This window comes from Leptonychotes weddellii, chromosome 16, assembly GCF_054177405.1.
Source record: "Leptonychotes weddellii isolate Sample4059 chromosome 16, ASM5417740v2, whole genome shotgun sequence".
NCBI lineage: Eukaryota > Metazoa > Chordata > Mammalia > Carnivora > Phocidae > Leptonychotes > Leptonychotes weddellii.
Window position 1 is genome coordinate 8041757 of NC_138384.1, and position 15933 is coordinate 8057689.

The window sequence follows — 15933 nt, forward strand, 5'->3', positions numbered from 1 at the left end:
CCATTTCTTTGTGTCTTCCTCAATTTCTTTCATGAGTATTCTGTAGTTTTCTGAGTACAGATCCTTTGCCTCTTTGGTTAGATTTATTCCTAGGTATCTTATGGTTTTGGGTGCAATTGTAAATGGGATCAACTCCTTAATTTCTCTTTCTTCTGTCTTGTTGTTGGTGTATAGGAATGCCACTGGTTTCTGTGCATTGATTTTATATCTTGCCACCTTACTGAATTCCTGTATGAGTTCTAGCAGTTTTGCAGTGGAGTCTTTTGGGTTTTCCACATAAAGCATCATATCATCTGCAAAGAGTGAGAGTTTGACTTCTTCTTTGCCGATTCAGATGCCTTTTCTTTCTTTTTGTTGTCTGATTGCTGAGGCTAGGGCTTCTAATACTATGTCGAACAGAGTGGACATAACTTGCCGTGTTCCTGATCTTAGGGGAGAAGCTCTCAGCTTTTCCCCATTGAGAATGATATTCACTGTGGGTTTTCATATATGGCTTTTATGATACTGAGGTATGTACCCTCTATCCCTACACTGTGAGGAGTTTTTTCATTTCTAATAAAATCAGCAATATGTTTTGTTTAAAAGAAAATTATTCAGCAATTATTTCTAAGATGAACTATATTTAAATACAATGATAGGATTTCCTCCCCCACCGCAACCAATCTCATAAGTCATATTTAAGGATATAGAGAAAGAATCAAACCATTTTCAGGTAGACTACTAATGGAAACCACATTTGTTCGTTTAGAGGAGTCTAAACAAGTCTGAATGTAGGAGGTAGGACCGGGAGGGATGAAGTCGGAGGGGTGAGAGAAACCACAAATGCTGAGTGGTTTGGAGACTCATGGGCTCAGCGAGGTGAAATCTCTGGGACAACGTCACACAGGAAGTGGTGGCCCCAGGATTCAAATGTTCTCATTGGTGAAAAGGGGACAGCGACATTTAATTCAAAAGTCGTGAAATTTAAAAGGAGCAAACGACATTTCAGTTCAACGTTTTGCACGAAGTCTTGGTAAGCACTCAGGAAACGGTACTTTATAAAAGTGGATCTTCTCATCTGGGGTGCCCAGCATCAAATGAGCCTTGGTCATGACTCCAAAGGAAAGGGACAATCTCCTCGAGAACATCAAATGGAATCAGGAAAGCTGGGGGAGGCACACAGCCTCTTTAATCTGAATGAGTGATGGAGATCCTCTATTTGCATATATCTATTTGGAAAATTAAAAGCAGCTTTTATTCTCCCACACTCAAGATGCAGCAGGGCAGGGCCTTGTAAACAGATCAGCTTAGAGGAGTGATGATCTTCCTGAGTGGTGTGGCGCATTTCGTAATAGCAAACAGCCCTTCAGCTAGGGGGGTACACACGGAAGCTGGAATGACCCCGTGGTTCATTGCGTGGTTAGTTTTGGTCTTTACACGGTATTCAGATGGGGTCCCTGGAGTGCTTCTGTTGGTGACTGCAAGGAAGTCAGGGCATTTGCTAGTTGAATAACGTGGTAAAGAGGTGGGAGCGCCACGGTGGTTTTTTTTTCTACCCTAACTCAATGTAGACTCACCTGGAATTTCCACTCTAATTAAAAATTGTGAACTTGGTCCAGTGGGAAAATGAAGGACAAAGTGCTTTTGCCTTAAATAAGGAGACTGGCTCCTCGGGGGTATTTTATATAAATAGTTACAGATTGTGACAACGTGAAGTTAAAATATGTAAAAGGGACGCCTGGGTGGCTCAGTTGGTTAAGCGTCTGCCTTCAGCTCAGGTCATGATCCCAGGACCTTGGGATCAAGCCCCGTGTTGGGGGTGGGGGGGTGGGGGGTGTCTCTGCTTAGCAGGGAGCCTGCTTCTCCCTCTCCCTCTGCCCCTCCACCCCACGCCCCTGCTCGTGCTCTCTCTCATGTAAATAAAGTCTTTAAAAAATATGTTTAAAAAAAACTAAATGGCAACATCCAATATGGATGAGGTTGTAGGGCGCCTGGGTGGCTCAGATGGTTAAGCGTCTGCCTTCGGCTCAGGTCATGATCTCAGGGTCCTGGGATCGAGTCCCGCATCGGGTTCCCTGCTCAGTGCAGAGCCTGCTTCTCCCTCTCCCTCTGCCACTCCCTCTGCTTGTGCTCTTCTGTCTATCTCTCTGTCAAATAAATAAATAAAATCTTTAAAAATAAAAACAAACAGAAACATGTATGTTCTGCTGGTTGTAACCCTTCCAGACAGTGTAAGGCAATATGCAGTAAGAGCCAAATAAGAGCTCTTGGACCCAAAAGTTCCATATCTGCAAGTGTATGCTGAGGAGGTAAATTATAGGAGGAAAAAGCTGTATGGATAAAGATGCTAATTGAGCCATTAGTTCTAACAGCAAAAACTAGAAATAACCTAAGTGCTCCATCGTATGAATTTCCAAACGATGACCCACCAGCAAGCCAATATATTTGGTATCCCGTTAAAATTACTTAAAACTGAGGAATAAGATAATCTGCGGGAGGAAAAACGGAAAAGGGGCAGGAAACCAAATAGTAGAAAGATTTAAAAGGTAATAAACAAAGATGAAACTCTCTCTGTTGGAATGGTGGGTGGTCTTGAAGTCTTTGTCTTTTTAAGAATTACTTTTAGTGTTAGTACCTTCATTTATCAGAAGGCATAATTCAGAGTAGCGTTTTAAGTGATCATGCGGAAAGTATTTTGTGATGTTCCTTAGTATTCTAAAATGAACCCAACCAAACTAGCTTGGATGCATTTAAAGGCACAATGAGTTAACACGTGGGGGAAGTATCGCTATTTTAGAAGTCTTTTCAATGTAAACTTCTAAAAACGGTACCTGCTGGTGACCAGAATGGGCAGCCAGTGTGCAAGGCAGGCTCTCTGGCCCAGTGCTGACCTTAATGAAAGTAATCAGGCCTCCTCCACTGAAGTTCAAAACAAAACCACCCATAACCCCATTTTAAACAGCAAAACCACAAGCCACAGCTTCAGTCTTCGCTGGGGATGCTTCCATTTCTTGTTTCCTGTTGATAGAAGCGTCTCCCTCAATCAGCCATGGAAGTGAAAATTGGCTGCCTTCGGGAGGGAGAGCCACTCAAAAGAAAATGACTATAGAGCAACCGGCTCTCTCTTCCTGTTCTGGGTGCATCTCAAGGTGCTACGCCATGGTGGAGAGCTCTGGACGCTGAGTCCACTAGAAGTTAAACCTGGGTAACCAAGGCCAGATGCAGACCTATTCACAACCAGGACGAAAGGAAACGTCTGTGGGGCTGGTGCTGGATAATGTACAGAAGTAATTTGCAAAGTTTATACTCGGTGCTGGAGGACAGCCAGGTCCCGGGCTTGGGTACAAAACCAAATAATCTCCTTCGTGAATAATTCACTCTTTGTATAAATTCAATGTGCATATACTGCTGGCCTATGGGTCGGTTATCCGTTAAACGGTGCGATGTAGCGGAAGGTGCATGGATTTGAAGGCGATGGACCTGGATTCAAATACTGACTCTGCTACTCACCAGCTATGGGCTGTCAATAGGTTACTTTGTTTCTATAAACCTTCAGTTTCAACATGTGAGCATAAAATAAGAAAACAGGTGTGATCAGCAACTGGCATGTAGTAGATGCTCAGTAAATAGTGTCTGCAATTAGTAGCAGTGATAGTGGTAGAGTAGGATCATTGATATAATTGAAATACAGATTACCTGTGCATATATATTACATAGATACTATATTGCACACACACCCCTGACTTACAGTGAGCAATAGCAGCCTTGGATGTAGAATAAGCCATAAAAGGAGCGAGGCTCATGGCATCCACTTGCTCACCTTATGCAAGGTGAAGATGCCTGCAGACCCAAGATACAGCAGCAGAAGTGGGTAGTTACCCTAAACTTTGGATTTCCACGGTGAAGCACCGAGTATATGGCTTGCTGAGTGAGTGTTTATATGAAGACTGTGTCTATTGGACTTAAGAGAGCTTCTGGGTTTGGGGGAATACTCACCTCTCCTGGTCAGGGTCCCCCAAGCTTCTTCTTACCCTCCTGACGCAGGATCCATATGGGAATCAGTCAGTACAGTGACCCTGACAGTGCAGGGAGGTGGGCAGCCAGCAGATTCTCCCTTGGTTCTCTTTGATGTTTTGGATATCACCTTGGCTGGTGATACTCCAATGTCTTCTTTGTACTGGTTAACTTCTCCCTTCACCAAATGCCTACAGCTTAGCTAGAGTTAGTCACCTCTCTGCTCAGCCCGAAGAACTTAAGATGATGCATCCCATTGGAAAGGATGTGTTTAACCTATCAAAGAAGTGGTGGCTTTGGTGCAGGGAATCTGCACGATTTTGACATTCACCCCTGGTATTTCCCGGCATTTCAGCAAAAGCATTCTATCAGGCCAAAGTGGACTTCCTTACATCCCTGCTGGAATGGGAAAAGGGGTTAGTTGGAAAGAGACCCCAACTGCCCCCATTCTGATGCACAGAGAGATTCTCTAGTCACCAAGAACTTGATAATTACAGGGGGGAGCAAACCATTGAGGACCGAAAGAACCCACTAGAAGTAATAACAAAACCTCTCGAGGTGAAATTAAACAATAGTCATTTTTCTTTTTCTCTCTTTCTCCAACAGAAAATATGATGCTGGCATGCTAATCGCGGGAGACAACTTGGCCCACAGACAGCCACAAAGCACAAAAACAAAACAAACTCTGAGAAGAAACAAGAGCAGTGTTTTCCTGGCATCTACAAGAAGCGCTTTATTTTTCCTCTAGATTTCTTTTCTAAAAAAACAAAACAAAACAAAAAACAAAACTGAAACAGTTAAAGAGACAGTGCAAACTTCAGGTGATAATATTCAAGCATGTTCTTTTATTAAGCATAGGATGGGAGGAGAGGAAGATGAAGCGGAAACGCTCAAGCAGGATAACAACAGGGAGGCTGTGAACCTCCACCATCAGGTTGCTTCTGGAAACTGTAAATGAGGAACAAAGGGCACAAGTTTTTTATGCTCTGCCCCCAAAGTATCCTGTATATTCTCATGGACGCAATGCTTCCTTTCTTGCCTGCCAAGGTGTCTGGAGAATGATTTGCAAAATTTGCTTGTAATAATCTCTCAAGAATTTTTTGGGCAGCTTTGGCAAGGGGGTCGGTGGGCCAGCCCTTTTGCGACCCACCAGCGCTGTCTATCCCACCCATTTCTAAGTGTCACCTCCCTCTTGGCTGGTTGGACCAGGGGTCCCAGAGCTCTCTCCCCCAGTCACTGCTGCGCCCACTCAGGCTTGGTCAGGACGAACGAAAGGATACGCACCCGCCTCTTCTTCCCTAAACAGAAGAAGGCCAGCTCCTGACTACAGTGGGGCTGCGGTGGCGAATGGGGGCACGGGGGGGGGGGGGCGCCTGGCTATTCTAAACAGTGCGCGAGAATGGCTTGGGCTCCCACAGCGAGGCAAGGAGCCTGCCTACCAGCTAAGCGTTCACCTTCCAACAGGCCACCGCCAGGAAAGCAGACAGACGCCAGCCTCGCCCAGCCCCAGAAGAGAGAGCTTGTGCCCTTGGCCCTGCAGTTCCCTGCTTCCCATCGGTACTTGACATTTTCTTCACTCTGTTGTGGCTACTCTTATCCCCTTCACTCTGGCGGATGTGTGTCGGGGGCGCACGGAGAGCCGCCGGACGACAAGGTGGCGGGGTCCAGCGGCGGCAGCCACGCAGGCGCCCGCGCGCGGGCCGGCTGCGCGCACCGATGCTCCCCCGAGCTCGCGCTCAGCCGGACTGGCTGCCCGGTCCTTCCTGGATTAAGCGCTCGCTGAGCGCCCAAAGGGCGCGGGCCGTCTCTTCGCTCTGAGCTTCCGGGGACGGCAGGCATCGGCAGCAATTGTTGAAGTACATCCCTCCCAGGCCCTCGAGCTCCGGAGCGGCAGCACAGTAGACGGTGGTGGCAGCTCCTTGTTGCTGGAAATCAAAGAAGAAAAGACCAAAAAAAAAAAAATTTTTTTTTTTTGTTAAAGAAAAGAGGTGATGAGCTGACTTCGTTCTGTCTGGGAATTAGCAAGCCTCGCCCCGCCTGGTTCGGATGCCGAGGGTACTGAACTCAGCACGTGCCTGTACAAGGTATGATGTGACATTCTGGGAAAGCAGATTCACCAACTCTGCTGGCGTCACTTTTCACACCTCGTAGAGGAAAAGGCTTTGACAATAAATATGCACATCGATCAGTCACATCAAAGGTCTCTTCTGAGCAAAGAGAAAAAGACGGCAGGCATCGTTCTGAACACCCAAGAACAAATTCATCCAACCCACTGACTTCTGAATGCATGAGGCAGTCTGACACCAAGATGTTTCTAGAACCATCTGTCTGAAGTAAACCAACCACTCTAATAATGGCCCATCAGATAGAAAACCCAGAGAGGGACTGGTGCCTGATCTTTCCTTTATTTTCGACCACGGTGCTGCTAGGGGAAGAGTTTTCAGTGCTGTGTGAAAATGCTTGAAACACACATAGACACGGACTCCCTGCCATACATACAAACATGCCTCATGCAGACACGCGACACATGTATTAATTCATCCAGATCCTGTGGAAACCTTTTTGTAAATGTCACATTCACCCCATATTTGCAATGGGACAGTGACTAAGGGGGCACATTTCCTCCCAGCCCACCTCAAACTGTAAGTTGCAATGAGTGTGATTGATTACTTCGATTCACCTTTTGAGTAAGAGTTGGTGCTGTGGCTAGGGATGTGAATGCCGGTGGGGTACCATATCATCCCGGCTGACACAATGCTGTCAGGGATGCTGTAAAGGGGGAAAGAAATCACTTTGCTTTGCAAGCCATAATTAAAAATAATAGGCTGCTGTTCATAGGGAGACACGGTAGGCACGGCTCTAATTTAAAACCAATACAGTTTATCTGGCATCTTATGATTATTTATGTGCATCATAGCCCTTGCTGCACCAACTAATTATCAGCTGATAGGGAGGGGGGGTGGCAGAAGAGGTAATGGGGATAAGGTCACCATTAGGGAAGACACTAAGGACATTTGACAGAGAGGGAAATGTATTTCTGTCCCCACCCAAAGCTTACCATCTTTCCTGCCCCTACAGGGTTGACGTTGTGCCCAAGGGGAGTGCTTCATGGAGAAACATTCCCCACCCCCCCCCAGATGGTTTGATTTGTGCTTACTGTGATTGTGCTCTAGAACTATTGGGTGCCAAGGTCATTTTGAGAATTAGGATCTCCAGGTGTTATAATTTTAGGAAAGTGCTATAAAGCAGGCTTGAGTTTTTTGCTTGTTTGGTAGGGGTGGACTTCAGTGTCAGTGTCTATGGTCATATTTGAATTAATCTGCAAAGTAAATGGTCAAGTGACAGGATTGTGGGGAGCGGTGTAGAGTGGAGTGGGGGTAGGATATCGTCAGACTTGAGTTCTGATGATTACCGGCTCCTTGACTGGGTTGGACAAGTCCCATTAGTTCAGAATTTGAACACCCGACATGACTTCGATTTAATTAAATAGTAATGGGTGTTTAACTTCCCCACGCCCCTCACCATGTCTGCTCCCCAAATAGCCAGTTACACTTTCTTGGATTCAGCTATTTCTTTTCGAATTGATTTGTGTGGCTCAAGTGTAATGGAAATAGGCTCATGTCATCCAAATTCCCTCTCACTGAATTATCATTCCTAATAACCCTTAGCTTAGCACCTGGCACATTTATCGAAAAAATTTCGAGTGGTTTATCTGACTCCTCTGCATCCCATGTCGGGGAAAAAGGGAAGCAAAGTGCCTCTAAAGACAAATTGAAGAACTGAGATGCTCATCCCGGTAACTCAAGCCAAATATCATCTTGGCCTCAATTCTTAGCAGAGTTCAGGTGGAGATGGTGTTTTGCATAATTTTCTGGATATCTTAGATTTCCATTTTACTTTGCAGCTGCCAAAACCACCAAAGATTGGTCAGGTGATTTGCTATCAGCTCCCAAGTGGTGAGAGGATCCAGTCAGCTCATCCCCAAAACTGAGGCTGCCCACCCCTGCTCGAGAGTGCTTATAACATCAGCATTTGCACATCACGACAGTGATCAGGACCTCTCCAATCCTGACAGAAGATCAAAGTAGGCCACTGGGGAAAGCAGTAAGAGGAATTCTTCTAAACCCAATGTAGTATCTTGCCACCGTGACCTTCTAAAATGGTATCATGGTGCACTCTTGCACTGTTGGAGTGGTCTTTTTGCAAAGAAATTCTGCCCTTTCGTTGATGAGAATCAGGTTGACGGGGGAACTGGGGGACATGCCTTTTCCTTCCAAGGAATCTGAATGCAATTGCCGTTGACCTCATTTCACACGTCGCTACCATGCTGGAAAGCATAAATTTTAGAAAAGCCCCATCTTTTACCAAGGGCTGGCTTTGTAGAAGAAAGGGGTGCAGTAGGGGCCCCTGAAAGCAAAGACCACCTTCCCTGCGAAGATGACCTGCAGACGTTTGGCAAAGCCAGCCTCTGGGTTCTTGCTCCATTCAGCTGGTGCCGGCGCCTCTCAGTCCCAAGCCCGCTCCCCTCCTGGCTTCTTGGGGAATTCTCTTTACCCATGGCAGCCTCTGAGTGACATCTTTATAGGATCTGATGTGATGACAGTTTAACAACAAGTTCTAATTTTTGGCTCATCAGCTTTTTGGTCTGCCTATCATGAGAATGAGACGGAGCCACATTAGGGAAATCTCATTAGTAAATAAGCCGGTACTGCTGATGATACAAGATAAAGCAAACATTTTTAAACTGATAAAAAAAAATTTAAAAGAGCCCTTTAATCACCATCAAATGACTTTCATGCCACTTTCTGGGGCATCGGTACATAATTCAGAAAAGATGAAAGAGCCGTATAAAGGAAATAACGTTAACAACTCTGCTATAAAATATCTGAAGCAATGTCTTGTTGGTTGTCACCACCGCTGTACTGATCCATCGTGATAAATAAAATAATAGCAACACGTCGACACATAAACACGGGCTGGAGCTGCGGGTTCCCCTAAATGAATTCTTAAGAACAATTTATCGGAAGCCTGTAGGTTGCGCGCAGTTGCAAACCCCGGGAACTGGGGTGTCGCGGCTCCATCCTGGGGACACGGCGTGAGTTAGGGTGTGGACGACACGGGGACTGAGAATTTTTGGGAAGCCCAGCAGAATCTTTAATCATGCTGGAATGCCATTTCTGATCTAGTCAAACATTTGCGAGCTGCCAGAGGAGAAGTGTGCCATCAATCTTTATAGTGTATGTAAAGTTACCTACGATTCTTTTTTGGGATTAAGAGTATCTTGGTAATAAGGGTTCATCATTCTCTTTCAGAAATCATTTGTCAGGTTTGCAGTACAATCTGGAGCTACAGAAAGGTGGGATTTAAAAAGCAGTTGTTTAATTATGGTTGAGGCCCTGAGATCTAAATTATCCATCCTTCTAAAACCCTTTGTTGGGATGAAAATGTTAAGTAGCTGCTTTTCATTAACATTTATTTGATAACCGCTGGCCATCAATTTGGAGCTGTCAGCATGGAATACAAATGGATATTGACTCTTTTAAAGGAAAAGATACAGAGGTTCCTGATAAACAATATATAGTAGAGAAAAAAATCACCCACATATTGATATTTGTGATGCATTGGTTAGTACTCTAACTTACATTTTAATAAGGACACATGTTACACAATGTTCAGTTTTCAAGTTCCGCTATTTTAAAATGCATGCTTACTTAAAGGGAAGACTATATTCCTGTCTTAAAGTAGATTTCACTATGAGACATATAAAAAAAAATAGACACACTGTCACGGAATATCTATCATCTATTCAATGATCTCGAGAGTAGTAGATGTTCTAAGGTTGCTTTACTACAGACATATTGATACCAGGACATCATACGGCAAATGTTGAATGAGTCAGTTCAACAAAAAGTAGTTGTGTCAAGAGACATGGCACGGAAGTTAGCCTGAGCTTGGAACCCCAAGGGCAGGGAACCAGAACCCTTTTGGAAGTGGGTGGTGATTATCGTGCTGAACTCCCGGGACAGTGATGGAAGGAGGGCAACACAGTGCCTCTTCAAACCCTCCAAGCTTTCCCTGTTACCCCTCTGGGGTCTGTAAGGTGAACAAACACTTGCCCAGTGCAGAACCAACCACCTGTCTGGTGGCCCCAGAACACGGCAGTGGCTTAGCCTTGGTGGAGACGAGGGAATGGGCGCACACGTCTCAGGTGGCGTCAGCAGCGGCCTCCACACCCTCTGTCTTTCCCTGTCTCTCAGTAACACTCCCGACAGAAGAGTCTGGAACCACTCTACCGGAAAAGTGCAACACCGTGATTCAGAGCTCATCTCCGGATACCTTGATACACATCTGTTCCTAAAAACAATTACGGGCTTAAATCTCCGATGTGAGAGGCAAACAAAAGCAAACTGCCCCCCAGATGTTGTCAGTTCCCTACCATCAGAGAACAATCGTCTAAGCCCCCACATGTGTTTCATTAGTTCATGGAGTCAGGCAGTGTGCAGGGGAATAAGGCTCAGGGGCCTTCCCCCGGAGCATGACCACAGCCCCAAGCCACCCCCTTCCTTCACTGTTGATGCTCGTGCAATCCAGTTGACAGTCGTGAGGTGAGTGCTAATCAAGGAACACACCCACTTCCACCAAAATTACGGGAGGCACTAGAACAGAGCACCTGAAAGGACAGTATCCCCCGAAAGGACACTGTCCTCCAAGCTGTCATGCTCTTCTAATGAGCAGCTGCCAACAGGGACTATTCGAGGGGTGACAATGGCTAGCATGGATTGAGAGCTTACAACCCATCAGGCACCGTGCAGAGACCTTCAGAAGCATGATGTTCTAACCCTGACCCAGCTCTCCGAGCCAGGGACAACTACAGAGAAGCCCGCTTAGGATCAGAGATTAAAAGCAACGTTTCCAAAGCCACATAGGTAACCACACAGATCGACCCGCTCCAGAATCCATGCAAAGCTGTGCAAAGCCTCCTTCCCAAACACAGGACACCGATGTTTGCATATGGCCCAGGCCCTGCTGTGTGTCTCCCCCTCAGCAGAAGCTTCCCTATGAGGGCCTCCTCGGCCACGCTTTGCCTGGCCACAGTGTGACGCCCCTGGCTAGGATGAATTGGGTTGTCACGTGTTCACCTGAGAAATGTTAAAAGGACAATTTTTCCATTGTTGATTTAGTCAGTGAACTAAATTGAAATTATATCCATTTGGATTAACAAGATTGAAGACTCAGCGCCACTTCAGATGATCCAATAGCAAATGGCCCTTAACCGAAAGGTCACCTGATTCAAAATGCCACCTCCACGTGCCAGATTTGCCCAGCTAAGGAACCTACTCTTGGATCGTAGACCTTTTTTCAGAGCATGAACTGAACCACATCAAAACCAGTGAAACCTAAGCAAATCTCCATACTATACATTCGCATACATGTCGGATGAGGGTGGCCTTTTGGAGGAGAATACCTGACACGTTCTCTGAGACTCTGGTCCCCATTCCCCACCCTCCCCCAATGAGTTCCTAAGAAATTTGCTCCTACAGATTTCGAACAGTTGATTCCCACAGAGGCTTGAATACATGCGGATACTTCCTGTTGGCATCAAAACAGAACTCCTCCCGCCCCAGCAGCCTTTGGGAGTTTTGCTAACTCACAGGCTGTTCTTAACATTTATTACAGAAGGGAAATACTACTCAGTTTCTCAAATAGAAAACAGTGAAGAAGATTAGGAGTGCAGATTCTTGCTTTTAACTGTGGAGGCTTTAAAAGTCTGAGAGAGTGTTCCAGAACATCCATTTAGATCGCATTCAGACTTTCAGCCTTATGGAAGATTAGTGCCCACTCAAATGCCCAGTGAGTTAGGATATTCTCCTCTTGCCACAAGAAAACAGGTTTTTTTGTTTGTTTGTTTGTTTTGCTAAAACAGGTTCTCAAGCATGGAAAACCTCAGAGGTTCTTTTCAGTTGACTTGTCTCTCCCCCAGCAGGTAAAGGAGTGCCATTCCCCAGGTGACACTGGGGATACAGTCTATGAGGGGGGGCTTGAAGGTGGCAGGCCCAAGCAATGGGCTAGGCCAATCCATTACCAAAAATGTAGCTGGTCCCAGCACAGGTCAGAACCCGCAATTGCAAAGGGTGTCTTGAGTGAAATGTCTGAAGGAGAACAAATGTGGTACATCTTTGGAGAAACAGCCACAGGCCTCCATTCAGAGACAGTCTGCAAGGTGACAGGAAACCTTTCTTGTTTGTACTTCAGGTATCCCAAATAGTATATCCCCACATCCGAGTCAGACTACAAGGACCACAGCATTCCCCTTGACAAAAGACATGAGTTTCTAGCAAGCTCACTCCAGAGTTTTAAGAGAATGACTTGGAGACCTGGGCAGAATGAGACGCAAAGTCAGGACAAGCGCCACCGTTATTTCTCTGAGAAATATTTGCAAGCACAAACTCAGAGACTAGTAGGTTCAGGTTGGAAAGCTGGAAAGGATTTTTTTTTTTTTTTTTTTTTTAAGACAGAAGAATATATTTGTCTTCACTAGCCTTAAGTTTTGGGGAGGAAAAGGCAGCTAATCCCAACCATCCAAAGAGGCCCAAAGCCATGTTTATTCTGGGAAGGCCAGGCACGGGAGGATTTTCACTTAGGCTATCAGCAGGACTTAAGGGCACACTGACCTTGGTAGGCTTTTCAGGACCTGTGTTTTCAATTCAATGAACTGTTCTGAACTTTCCCTTGAAATAAATGAGGCCCTTTTCATACCTCTTCTGTGTTCCGGAATCCCTGCCATAAATGTTCCAAGGGCTCCATGACAGATTTATGTCTGGTCTCAAAAGACTGGAGAAGCAATATTTAGAATGATTTCATCTTTCTGAGACCTGCTGTTTCCTGAGACTGTAGACCTGCATGGGGGGGTGGGGGCGGTGCTCTGCATGAGGGAAAGGAAGAGGAACGGCTCAGGTACAATCCACGTGGGCGATACTACTCCTGTTTAGTCTCCCTTCCATCTGTGCCCGCCAAAAACCTACAGCCGATTGGGCCTGAGAGATGGTCTCCTTACAAATAAGGCAGGATACCACGGACTGTCTCCTAGCCATGAAAGAAGCCCCTGGGCATTTCCTGCCAGTGTTGCCTGGATGACCCACATTGCTCAGCGTACCGTTTCTTTCCAAACGGGGAGTTCTCTTGCTGGGATGGAAGAATGCATTGGGGTACCCATTCTTCCACGGGTTAGTGTGAAACTGCTAAGCAGGAGAGCCATAGAAATTTTCCACCAAAATTGGCATCATCCTTCCACATGGGACAGATCTGATGGTGGGTTACTGGAATTTTCCAACCGGGCTGCCTCCAACACTAGGGCTGAAGGACTACTGGGTGTTTATAAGAGATAAAAGAAGATATTTAGCGTGTGTTAATTTGAAACATTTTACGTTTTTACTCTACTTCTTCATCCTCAGTTATAGCTAGCTCTGTATACTGTATATAAATGTATGCCTCTGTATTTGCCATGTATACTGAAATAAACCTTTGAAATAATTGCCAGGCAGAATTAATGGGTTCTCTTGCAATATAATGGTGCAAAGACTATCTTCACAGTCCAGGTGAAACAAAAAGCTTCCCCCTTCCTTTCTGCTGCATGGAATCACCCCGCCAAGGTGGCCTGCCACGTCGGTTCTTTGAGAAAACCAAGAGCTGACTGTTTTTGTGAGCAAGCCAGATTTCAGGGCAAACCCCCCAAACAAGCTGTTTAGATTTTAAGGTAGACAGTTCATTTACACCTAGGTCACAGAAATATTCTACAACGTAGTACTGAAAGGCAGGGGTGGGTGGTAATAAAATCCACGGGGTCTCCTGATGGGGCCACATCATGGCAAGAAATTAACTCTTAACTCTGTCTTCCAGAAACAAATGAAAAAAAAAGAATGGACTTTGCGCTAATTCACATCTCACAGGCAGGCACCCATGCCTGGCCCCAGTGTTTGCATTAGGCTTGTGCGTTTTCATACCGAGCTCTCTACAACAGATCATTTCTCAGGCTCAAAGACGCTGGCCTTGTTAATATTTCATTTAGAACACACTGTGGAGAGCGTCTCATTTATATTACGTCCATAATTAATGGGGATAGCTTAGGCACTGCCTTATACAGAGAGATCTCGTCACAGTGGTCGATGGGTAATGAGAAACAATAGATATTTCATTCACCAGCAGCTTGTTGCTAGTTAGTAGGAAATGATCGTGTGTGCTGTTGCTTTAATTGCCAGGGTAAATAATTCTGCCTCGGTGTTAGTGAACATTTTAAAGCACTCGATGCAAATAGACTAGAAACAAAACAAACAAAAAAAAATTACCTTGATTATACAACACCTTAGCATAGAAAGTTACAAAGGTATGTCTTTCTTTTAAAATTGTATTCTATCATGCAAATATTATCTAAATATGCATGTGCTGACTACTCATCTACTGTATTTTAGGAAATACAATTAGGCTGCCTTTCTCTTCTCCTATGTAGACTGTAAATAACTGTAGATCTTTCTCTTGTTTCCCTATGTAAATATATGTAAATACTAACAAGCTATGCATGCTGATATTCTAGGCAATTTCAGGTACTTTTATAATCTGAAGGCATGTACTTGAACTGGTTTGTTAAAAGGGAAAAAAAAAACTCTCTCAAACTCTTTAAAGCTGAATAAAAATTAAAGATTTCTTCCTAGACGGTTGTGGTTTCTTCTGTTTGCTTTCTCATCCCTGAACAGAGCTCCACTCACGTTCCCTCACCTTCTCCCAGGGAGGAGATACATGGGCATGCACCTGGGCCAGGAACATTGTGGAACTACTTGGCTTTTGTTTCTACCCACTTTCCTTGGGTTTCCTCAATAACTTCTAGAATCATAAGATAGGTGTCTTTGGACTTTTCTAGCAAAAGAATCTGGAGTAAAAAAAAACAAAAAACAAAAAACACAGTGCTAGGTGCTTTCAATCCCCAACCCCTATGAAAGGATCCTGTCATTACCATTTCAGAGATGCAGAAACTGAGTCACAGCAAGATGAACACATGCCTAAAGTGACACTATTAAATGCCTCCCAAACCCTGATTCTTTCCTGTATGCCAAGGGTCAGTAAGTAAACTTGTTCTGCAAAAGGTCGGAGAGAAAATCTTTTAGGCTCTGTAGGCCATACAGTCTCTGTCACAACTCAAATCTGCCACTGTTATTATGAAAGCAGCCATAGCACGTTCACCAATGAATGTGGCTGTGTTCCAATAAAACTTTATTTACAAAAGCAAGCAGAGGGCCAGATTTGGCCTGCTGGCCTCAGTTTGCCAATTTCTGTTCTACACCCTGCCAAAACTCAGTTGCTCTTCAACAGAACATGAACATTTCCCTTTAGAGTACGTTTATTTGTTTGATGGACTGGGGAAATCATCTGATCAATTGAAAATTCTCCATTTCTTCCCTGCAGGTAACAATGCTATTTGTAGAAGTCATGAAATAATAAGGAAGTGAGCAAAAATGAAGTCCCTTGAGCTTATAAATCAAGCTGTCTCCCTCAGACAAATTTCATTGCCAGGTTTCAATTTAGTTACCTTTTGTTTTCGTAAATGGGGATGGAGGAAAAAGGTCTGAAAGACCAAGGTAAAAAAAAAAAAAAAAAAAAAAAAAAAAGGGAAAAAGAGCTCGAGCAATGCTCACTCTTCAGTGAGGGGAAGGAGGCTATTACCTCAGGTATCTATGGAAACCAAGCAGCACGCAAACTTTTTAATGGTTGGAAAACATCGTTTGTGTTTGAAGATGTTTTTCCCAAGTATGATGCTTCAGTGTAAATGCATTAATTGACAGTTTCCTTCGGGACTTTTTTATTGAAGTATCCAAACTTAATTTGATGGCACAGGGAACTCTCTGGAGCCCTTGAAGAATGCTGTAGAGTTAGGGCTTTAGAAAACTGAGC

At 44.8% G+C, this 15933-nt stretch overlaps 2 protein-coding genes across 5 annotated transcripts in view; one reads left to right on the forward strand and one right to left on the reverse strand.

Moving 5' to 3' along the window:
• MAF (MAF bZIP transcription factor) overlaps positions 1 to 14698 on the forward strand; it is a 337857-nt gene extending 323159 nt beyond the window's left edge. Inside the window, exons 2-3 of one of the 3 annotated variants that reach the window (XR_014140792.1) lie at positions 4600 to 6635; positions 7898 to 14698. Coding sequence is in view for 1 of the 3 variants with exons in the window: in XM_081806330.1 (XP_081662456.1) it covers positions 4600 to 4741 (142 nt within the window). In the remaining 2 variants the exon portion in view is untranslated. Of the gene's footprint in view, positions 1 to 4599; positions 7177 to 7897 lie in introns of those variants that run through there. The other 2 variants (XM_081806330.1, XM_081806334.1) reach the window with 2 other exon arrangements.
• Positions 1 to 15933, reverse strand: part of WWOX (WW domain containing oxidoreductase) — a 918520-nt gene that overhangs the window by 28762 nt on the left and 873825 nt on the right. The window contains exon 8 of one of the 2 annotated variants that reach the window (XM_081806335.1): positions 4810 to 5918. The exons of the other annotated variant lie outside the window; for it this stretch is intronic. Within the exon in view, the coding sequence (XP_081662461.1) occupies positions 5730 to 5918 (189 nt within the window). The 3' untranslated portion in view covers positions 4810 to 5729. Of the gene's footprint in view, positions 1 to 4809; positions 5919 to 15933 lie in introns of those variants that run through there. 2 annotated transcript variants of the gene reach the window in all.